General features: G+C 43.7%; 1 protein-coding gene across 2 annotated transcripts in view; it reads left to right on the top strand.

Annotated features, from left to right (window-relative positions):
* Window positions 1-5,487: 5,487 nt before the first annotated feature.
* Window positions 5,488-9,596, top strand: part of ZC2HC1A (zinc finger C2HC-type containing 1A) — a 39,052-nt gene continuing 34,943 nt past the window's right edge. For both annotated transcript variants that reach the window (XM_034061626.1, XM_034061619.1), the window contains exon 1: window positions 5,488-5,590. In XM_034061626.1, the coding sequence (XP_033917517.1) occupies window positions 5,575-5,590 (16 nt within the window). In that variant the 5' untranslated portion in view covers window positions 5,488-5,574. The remainder of the gene's footprint in view (window positions 5,591-9,596) is intronic.

Here is a 9,596-nt window from a genome sequence, read left to right as displayed (position 1 = left end):
CATGAAAGATAGTGAACAGGTTTTGATTTTCTATTATGATTTCAGTTATCGTGAAAGGGATTCAAATGGTGAACAAAAGCATTTGAAATGTTAATGAAATTCTGATAATTTTACAGGACTTAGTACTTTTATGACACTTCTGACACAACTGATGGATTTGCAGAACTTCGCAAGGATCTAGAGGAATGTATTGTCAAACTCTGGATCTGAGTCACTTTCTAAAGTGACTAAAGATTTGGAGCACTTCAGTTTAGGGATTTTTCTATACTGATATATACAGTAAGCCATATTTATTCCAACCTTACCTGGGGTGGCTGTTAGCCATATGAATATTTCTAAATGCCAAACAACTCTCCCTGTTGCATTCTACTAAATGTATCCTGTGATCAGTATGTGCCTTTCAGATGATCAAAATCCAGGTATGTCTAGCACATCAGGAGCTGCATGACAAATGGTGCTTACACACTGGAGATGGCTTGTGTTTATTGTGTGACCAGTCAGGCTCTGCTGGTCATGAACACCACACCTAGGGAAAGAAACTACCTTATGTATCAGAAGTACATCAGGGACCTATGAGTACTGTAAGTTCAGTCCTCTACTTCTGCCTCCAGAAATTAATGCAGAAAGATTTTGTATCACTGCTTACATGTGCTTTGAATTCAGGACCTTTTCAAATCTTATATCATGATGATCGTCATGAGATGGTCGAGTTCAAGATCTTCAGGACAGTGAGAAGGGCATGCAGCAAGCTCACTGCCCTGGGCTTTAAGAGAGCAGACTTTGGCCTCTTCAGGAACCTGCTTAGTAAGGTTCCATGGGATATAGCCCTAGAGGGCAGGGGAGTCCAACACTGTTGGTTGATATTCAAGGATCACCTGCTACAAGGACAGGGGTGTTGCATCCCAACTAGAAGGAAGTGCAGCAGGAGGACCAGGAGACCTCCTTGGAAGGATAAGAAGCTGCTGAGGAAACTTAGAGGAATAAAAGAGGCTTATAAAAAGCAAGGACAGGTGGCCAGGGATGAATAAAAGGATGTTGTTCAGGAAGCTAGGGACCAGGTTAGGAAAGCTAAGGCCCAGTTAGAATTAAACTTGGCTAGGGATGTTAAGGATAACAGGAAGGGATTATATCGGTACATTTTGAATAAAAGACAGACTAGGGACAACATGGGCCCTCTCCAGAAGCCATCAGGAGAACTGGCTACACAGGATTTGGAGAAGGCTGAGGTTCTGAATGACTTCTTTGCCTCAGTCTTCACTGGCAAATGCTCTGACCACACCATTCAAGTCTTGGAAGGCAGATGCAGAGACTGTGAGAATGAAGACCTTGGGACCACTGTAGGAAAGGATCTGGTTCGATACCATGTTGAGAACCTGAACGTGCAGAAGTCCATGGGACCTGATGAAATCCATCTGCAGGTCCTGAAGGAGCTGGCAAATGAAGTTGCCAAGACACTGTCCATCATACTTGAAAAATCATGGCAGTCAGGTGAAGTTCCTGATGACTGGAAAAAGGGAAATATAACCCCCCCTTTTCAAGAAGGGGGAAATGGATGACCCAGGGAATTACAGACCAGTCAGTCTCACCTCTGTGCCTGGCAAAATCTTGGAGCAGATTCTCCTGGAAGGTATGCTAAGGCACATGAAAAACAACAAGGTGCTTGGTGACAGCCAGCATGCCTTCACTACGGGGAAATCTTGCCTGATCAACTTGATGGCCTTCTGTGATGGGGCTACAGAACTGAGGGACAGGGGTAGAGCAGTTGACATCATCTACCTGGATTTGTGCAAAGCCTTGGGTGACATGGTTTAGCGAGAGGTGTTCCTGCCCATGGCAGGGGGTTGGAACTAGATGATCTTAAAGTCCTTTCCAACCCTAACTATTCTATGATTCTATGATTCTACATCTCTAGGCACTTTTGAAAAACACTGACTTATGCAACCAAAGATCCAGTCTATGCTGTAAATTGGAAAAATGAGTCTTCATAATTTATTACAGATTCATAATTTGCCACTCACAACTTATCCCTGTGGGCAGACTCCTCTTTCTCACCAACTGAAGCTGAAAAACACTTCTTTACTGGTCAGCAGAAAGAGACCCAAGTCTTTTTGGAAACTGTGTTTGAATCTTAAGTGGCATCTCCATACTCCTGCTTGTCTGATCTTAACTTTTAAGTCCCTTCTTTGGAATTCCTTCTGGAATTTGGCCATGTTATGTGAGTCATGTCTATGTGAGGGTTTGTATTTCAGTTCTTTAAAACGAGTGTGAGCAATGAAGATGTGACTTTTGCATTTAGGTCTGCGTTTTCTTGGTCCTTCTCAAAGACATTGAAGATTCTGAACTGAAGGTGTTTAGACTGTATTAGTCTTTAGAGGAAAAAAATTCCTATCATCATTGCTGCCTCTGCAAAACAACTGATATGGAAAAGGAGCTAAATATATACTGGTGCCTACAAGCTTACCATAACATAGCAAATGTAACCTAAGATGCATTAGTAGAAATACTCCTAGCAGAGGCAAAGAACTCTAAGTGATGACCACATCACCTCTCATGGGCAGTTTAAGATTCTGATCATGTATGAAATATGAATTAACATGGGAAAGGTGCAAACAAAGGGCACCATGATAACTATGGAAACTGAAAGCATAGTTTCTGAAGACAGTTCAGAAGAGCTCTATTTTGTTTAGGCTAACAAGCCAAATACTGAAACAGCATGCATGCTAATTGCCTATAAACACATCAAAGGGGTAAACAATAATGAAAATATTTAATCCAGAATCATTATTGGCACAAGCAGGCATGGTGTAAACTAGCAATTAATAAATATAGCATAGAATTTTGGGGATTTTTTTATCTGTGCAACAGAACAGCCACTTGCCCATTCGTTTTATAAGCCAGCTCTCATTTCTTTCACTTCGTAGACAAGTAAGGGGATGGCAAAGTCAAACAATGGCACCTCTATAGAGCAAAAGAATTATCATCTGTTTTCAGTATGTGATTCAGCCTGAAGAAATCTAGAGTAAGATTTGATTACTCTGATGCAGGTGTTTGCTGTTTAATTCACTCTCACCTTGAAACATTTGGTCAGGCGGATGACACCCTCAGTCCTGCAGACTACATTAACTATAGACAAATCTCCATATATTTTACTGGGGAACTTGACAGGTAGCTCAGGTGTAAGCACCACATTGTAGACACTTAAAGACAGGTGAGCTGAAGTTACCTCCTGCCTGAGTTTTTAACAAAAATAACCACCAATTTCAAAGAGAAACAATAAATCAAACCAAACAAAATGCTCCTCTAATACTAAAGCTTTCACTAAATTGAGAACACAAGATGAAAATCATGTTTATTTTTTCATTTGGAAGGATTTCCTGCTGGGAGATGACATTATCCTGAGCTTCTGTTTTTCAGTTTGCTGTCCAAGTACAGAAATACCACTCAAGTAAGTGCACTCTGACACACTACCTTAATGGTTAGTTAACAGCAAATGCTTTCTAGCTACAGGCTCATTTATGTCAAAGATCTAATGGATAATTTGCAAATTTTAGGACTCTGAACCACGGTAGCAAACTAGTTCCTTCTGGCATGGCCTGTAATTTTATAAGCATAAACTTTATAGATCAAAGGCAATTTTGAAATGTATTTTTAGCATGGTTCTAAACTACCAAGAAAAATTGCAGCTAGAATTATCATGTATTTTCAAGTTTTTGGTCTCAAAAGATAATTAAAATTACACATTAATCATGGTTTACATGGTGGCTGTTCGGCATGCAGCATCTGGATCTGTTTGTTCTGTGCTAAGGACATGCAGAGAAAACAGCATGATCATAATCTTCAATTTAATTTAGGTTTTATGCATTTGTTTTCCTTTCTTTGAGTTGCATTCCCAGATGTACCATGATTGGGACAGTAACTGTGATTGTATGGACAAGCAAATCTATATCAACTGACTTGTCTAGAGTGAGAAGAGAAATAATTTGCATGTGACTGTAAAGACACTAGTAATTTCTATAGGAAATTAATTGTACTTTATACAGAAAAACTTTATTAGTTGCTCATGGCAAATAAAAGATCTTAAGAATTAATTCTAAATTAATGTCTTGAAGAAAAAGAAAACCAACCTTTAAATGACTGTGTTGCTAAAAATGTGGGGAGCGCTTGTAAAAAGAACAGAAGAATTTCAGTATGTATCAAGCATTATTCATATTCATTAGCCAACAGCAATTTAGTAGTACTATTATCCAAAAACATCCTTTATGCACATGTTATCCTCCAGCAGGAGATGCCCTCATAGCAGCAGCTCTTTCCATTAAAAAAAATAGAAGGGGGAGGAATCCACTGACTCCCAAGTATTTTCAGGCCATGAACCTCAAAGCCATTTTTTGTGCTTTCCCCATGGCTGCCCATCGCTTTCCCACAAGCACCTCTACAGCCACACATTGCACTGCACTGTACCACAGCACACTTGTGCAGGCTCACAGTTGCCAAGGGCAGCAGGATCCTGCTACCATCATGGTTGCTGCCCACACCCACCCAGGGACTGGTGGCTCTGGCGCTTTTCAACAGCACAGTTATTCCACCTCGCTTGCCCTCAACACAAGAGGGATGTGGACCTCGCTTTAGGTCTGAATTACAATCCAGAGAAGGGCTACAAAGAGCCATAGGGCTGGAGCACCTCTCCAGTAAAAACAGGCTGAGAGAGTTAGTTTGTTCAGCCTAGAGAAGGGAAAGCTTCGGAGACACCTTAGAGCAACTTCCAATACCTAAGGCCTGCAAGAAATCTGCAGTGGGACTTTTTATAAGGGCATCTAGTGACAGGACAAGGGGGAATTGCTTTAAACGGGCAAAGGGGAGATTTAGATCAGATATTGGGAAGTTCTTCACTGTGAGGGTGGTGAGGCAGTAGAACAAGTTAAACATGAGAACTGACCAGTGAAGCTGTGGTTGCCCCATCCCTGGCAGTGCTCAAGATGAGGTTGGACGGGCCTTGAGCAATCTGTCTAGTGGAAGGTCTCCTTGCCAATGGCAGGGGGGGTTGGAACAAGATGAGCTTTAAAGCCCCTTCTAACCCAAGCCATTCTGTGATTCACTCTGGTCATCATGTACAAGGGCTGCTGTTGGAGGAAACAGATCCTGGCCATAGTGTAACCTCAACACCCGGCTTACAGGCCAGGTCAGAATGTACCAGAATTACACCAGGGCCAGGTTTTGCAGGAAGACGCTCAGACCAGGTTCCCTGCTCCTTTGGACAGACCAACTAACCTAGCACGGCGCAGCCGAGGGGCTGACGGGCGGCACCAAGCGGAAGCTGCCGGGCGGGGGAGGCCTGGCTGCCGGGACAGCGGCTTTCCGGGCGGGCGGTGTGCTGCAGGGGAGGGGCAGACCGGGCAGGGGGAAGGCTCGATGAGGAGCGGGGCGGTGGCAGGCGGTGCTCGTAGCGGGGGAGGGGGAGGCCAAGCCGGTCGCTTGCGCCGCCCGCCCGGCCAATGGGAGCGGCGGTTGTTAGCGGGCGGGGAGGTGGCGGCGTTGCCACAGCAGCGGCGGGACTAGAGCTGTTGGTCAGGGTGCAGCATGGAGGGGTTGGAAGGTGAGAGGCAGTGGCGAGGTGTTTATTCCCTTCACCGGGTACAGCCGGAGGGCGCCTGGGCCGAGCCTCTGTGCTGTGGCGGGGCGTGCTTGGGCGGTGGCGGCGGTGGGAGCTAGGGCCCGGGAGCCGCCTTCCCAGTTCTCGGACCCCTGCGGTGGTACGGGGGGCGGTGGGGCTGAGGTTGGGAGTGCTGCAGGAGCTGGGCTGCGTGCCTGTGAGGTGACGAACAAAGGCGGGGGGTGGCGGTTCCCTATGCGGAGCGCGGCGGGCCGGGCGGCGGGCGCGGTCAGGTAGGGGCCGGCCTCGCTGCGCTTTGTCTCGGGTGCTCTTCTGTTCTCCCAACCGAGCTGCGGGGCTGTAGCCGTGCCCCGCCGGCCCCTTCCTGCCGCGGCCAAGCTCAGGGCACGATGAGCCTGCTCGGTGATCCGCCGCTGGCGGAGGGTGCGTTGCGCGGAGTGCGGCAGCGGGTCAGGCGGGTATTCTTGTCAGGCATCCTTTTTTGGCAAACAGATGGCTAACGTGGGTGTTAGGATACGCTTATGATGCTAGGGAAGTGTTCAGTGCAGTGAGACTAGGTATGTATTTGCTGAGTTTATCCTTTTCAACTTTATCCTGTGCCAGCTGCGTTAGTGAAGTTACCATCACTCCCCAGAGTAGCTATCATAGCATAGATATCTGTGATCAGATTGGAATTTATGAAGTTACAGCTTGCTGTCTGAGCATTTCGGTAGGCTTGTCATTACTGTGTTTTGCAAGCTGCTTTAACCCTACTACTTAAGAAAAAAAAACATAGGCTTCTTCTGAGTAACTTTCCCAAAACAGTCATTAAGCCTTCCATGCTGTGCTTCACTAGAGGTAACTGGGTGCTTAAATAGGGGTGAGCACAAACTAGCCTTTGTTCGTTATCCCTTCTAGCACATTTGGAAAAGTAACTCTCTGAATTACTTTGTCTTCCTTCTTTGTCAGATTTTACAGTGTTCTTAGGTATAGTGACTTCAAAGCTATACATTTGTACACGATTTGGCATTAAAATCCCTATAGGTTCTCTGATTTACTCATTATGCTTTGCTGACTATTAATACCTTTAAATTTGAAGGTGGTGTCTGGTGTTTATCAAATAATGCTTTATCAGGCACTCTGATGACAGTCCTGTGCCTGTCCAGAAGGGGAAAACTTGCTTTAATTTTGTGTAAGCTGTGTCTTTGACTGCAGTTGGGACTCTGAATCATCTGCAGCCCATCCATCAATTGATTTGACTGTGAGGTAACTTACCAAGGCCAGCTATGCCAGCTGGTTTTGTATCAGCTCCAGCACCTTCATAACAGAGGGTGGGCAGAAAGTAGACCTGCAGGTAATAGCAGAAACCTGAAACAACATACCGTTTTTGCAGTAGAACTTGTCCAGCTTCTGACTTTGCTGGAAATAGTTTACATTTTGCGTGTGTTTTGGTAAGTACTAGGCGTGGTGGAAAGAACTGCTAAAGCATGGGTGAAATCTCATGTTTACTCAGTGAACCTTTTCTTGAAAGTACTTTCAGAAGCTACAGCTTATCAAAGCATTTTTTTCAATGTTCCTTCTAAGCACTCAAGATTAATTTGAGAATCGCATTGGTAATATGCTATTTCTAGAACTTCAGATGGCATTGCATTGTGAACACTCATATCTTGCGCTGTTATCCAGCATCCTTGAATGCTGAAGTTTTTGAAACTTAAGAACATAATGGGTTTGTGTTTTTGTGGGTTGCTTTGTGCTGTGTTTTTCCTTCTCTAAACAAATAATCACAACATAAAATACTTCCTTTTTACGTCAAAACTTTTGAAGCAAGTGGTGTTGCTTTGATTTACAGTTTTTCAGATCAAGTTGCCTCTTGACGCACATTAGGTTAGGTTCAAGATGAAGTTTCTGTAGAAAGGTGGCCATAAGACAGTAAAAACTTAAGCAAAACTAGTAACAGTAATAAATTACTTCATTGGGAGTTATGCTTTTTTCCCAGGCATTGCTCCACTCAGAGTAGTGTTACTGGTTGCCATTTTAGATTAAATTTGTGTTTAGAAGGACAGCTGCACAGTCATACCACCTGACAGGGAAGTATGGGCTTCTTCTGAAATTTGGCTTGGACTGCTCCCTCCCTATACTAGTGCTCAGTAAAATCAGTTCCCAGAGCTGATCTGTACAGCAGGTCCTGGCCAGTTGTGTGTGCAAGCGATGTTCTTATGGTGGAGGGCTGGACTTTGTCTTTTGGCAGCAGTCTGTTTTTATGACTGTGTAAGACCCCTCAGGCGCAGGATGCTTGGTCTGGACTCTTCTCCCTCAGAAGCCAATACTTTGCTTTTCAGGAGCTCAGCGCTACAAATGCAAGATGCATTTTAATTCTGTTTATTTGAGCATGCTATTAAATAATTTTATAATGATTCCTTTATAACATGATGGAGAGTTCTAAGTATATTCATTATTAGTTGGCTCATGGAGCTGCATTACTGACATTTAAAAAGCTAAATATTTTCGGTGTTGCAGTTGCATTTTCTCACTACATGCAAGTTTCAATGTTCAGTGAAATGATGAAGTAGTTTTCTGTGACACTTAAGTTTTCTAAAATTTACTTCTGTTACTTTTTTTTTAAGTCAGTTGCTTTATTATTTTATTTCTATATCAATATAATTATATTACCAGATTCATACTGAAAGTGAAATATAAAAAGTTTTCTAAAAGAAGTCAGTGCACACTTGTGTCATTATAAGTGACAAATCTGATGTAAAATCTGAATTCACTAGTTCAGTGTTTGTTACTTTGCAGCCCGTGTGCTGTTTGACTGATTTTCAATTTGTATTTAATTTACTAGTGAAAATACTCAGAGCAATAGACCATCAGTGTCTGAAAATGTAATGGTTTGTAAGATGAGTTTAAAAATCCTTTCCTGAGTAGTCCACCATGTGCTGACTCTCAGGACCATTTTTGATGGGTTAGTATCTGCTGGTTGTGTTCACTGTTAGATGGTAAGAAAAAGCTGTCATGTTGGCATGTCTGTTGCTCCCTTTTTTGATTGGAGGAGATGGAAGATATCCAAGCACAGAATTCCTGACTTCATGTAAGCTGGAGCAGTCCAGTGATTGGCATTTGATTGGCTTCTCTCCAGTCTGTTGTTTTCTCTGGGAGGATGCTGGCAACAGCTGCTTGATCCAACTAAATGACGGTTCGCACACTTGTTCACAGCCCATCCCAGCAGGCCAGGACTGCTGCTGCCTAAAGCGTGAAGGGCAGAGGGGCAGTTGTGTCTGAGGGCAAAAGTCCAGCTCTCTGTGGTCAGTAATGGCAGCACTTACGCAGCCTCAGTGTTCTCCAGCCTGTGCTCTAGCAGCCAGAGAAGGTTGGTTGTGGTTGGGAGGGGATGGATGGCTGCTTGCTCAAGAGATAGCCTGCAGTCTCAAACCCAAAGCTTTCCCATGCAGATGCCAAATAGAGACTACTGTGATTAAGCATTTAGACTGTGAGCAGTCTGGGTGTGCCCTTGAGGTCTGTAAGAATAAGGCTCATGGCATAGCATCTTGTGCTGAGAGCTGAGATCCGTGCTGCAATAGCGTTTGTCCCTGGACCCTTCACTGGCACTGATAATGTCTGAGACACCCCACCCCAAGCAGTGCAAGCATTCTACTTTAGGGTTTTATATTAGTAATGCAGCTATTGAAAGCAAATGCTTATACTTGCGTTGACAGGATTTCTGAATAAGCTAATGCCCAGTCCTATTTTTCCCTGATACTATAGAAATATTTTTCTGTTTTGAAAAAAAAAATGAGTCTTCCTTTCCCTTTAGTATTAATCTTTCTCTTACCTCATTGGATGCATGCAGCAGCTTCCTTGCTTTGGCAGCCATTTTCTTAAGCTCCATTTGAGAGGCTCCTGCCTTTTTGAAATACTTCAGCTTTTTCTTTTCTCTTAATTAATTTTGCCGTATTGTTCTTGACTGAACAAGTTGCAAACTATTAAGGATTGAAATGCAAAACTAATATTA

The sequence above is a fragment of the Melopsittacus undulatus genome, chromosome 1, assembly GCF_012275295.1.
Source record: "Melopsittacus undulatus isolate bMelUnd1 chromosome 1, bMelUnd1.mat.Z, whole genome shotgun sequence".
Lineage (NCBI taxonomy): Eukaryota > Metazoa > Chordata > Aves > Psittaciformes > Psittaculidae > Melopsittacus > Melopsittacus undulatus.
The sequence above is the reverse complement of the archived record's forward strand: the minus strand, read 5'-3'. Positions and strand labels throughout refer to the sequence as shown.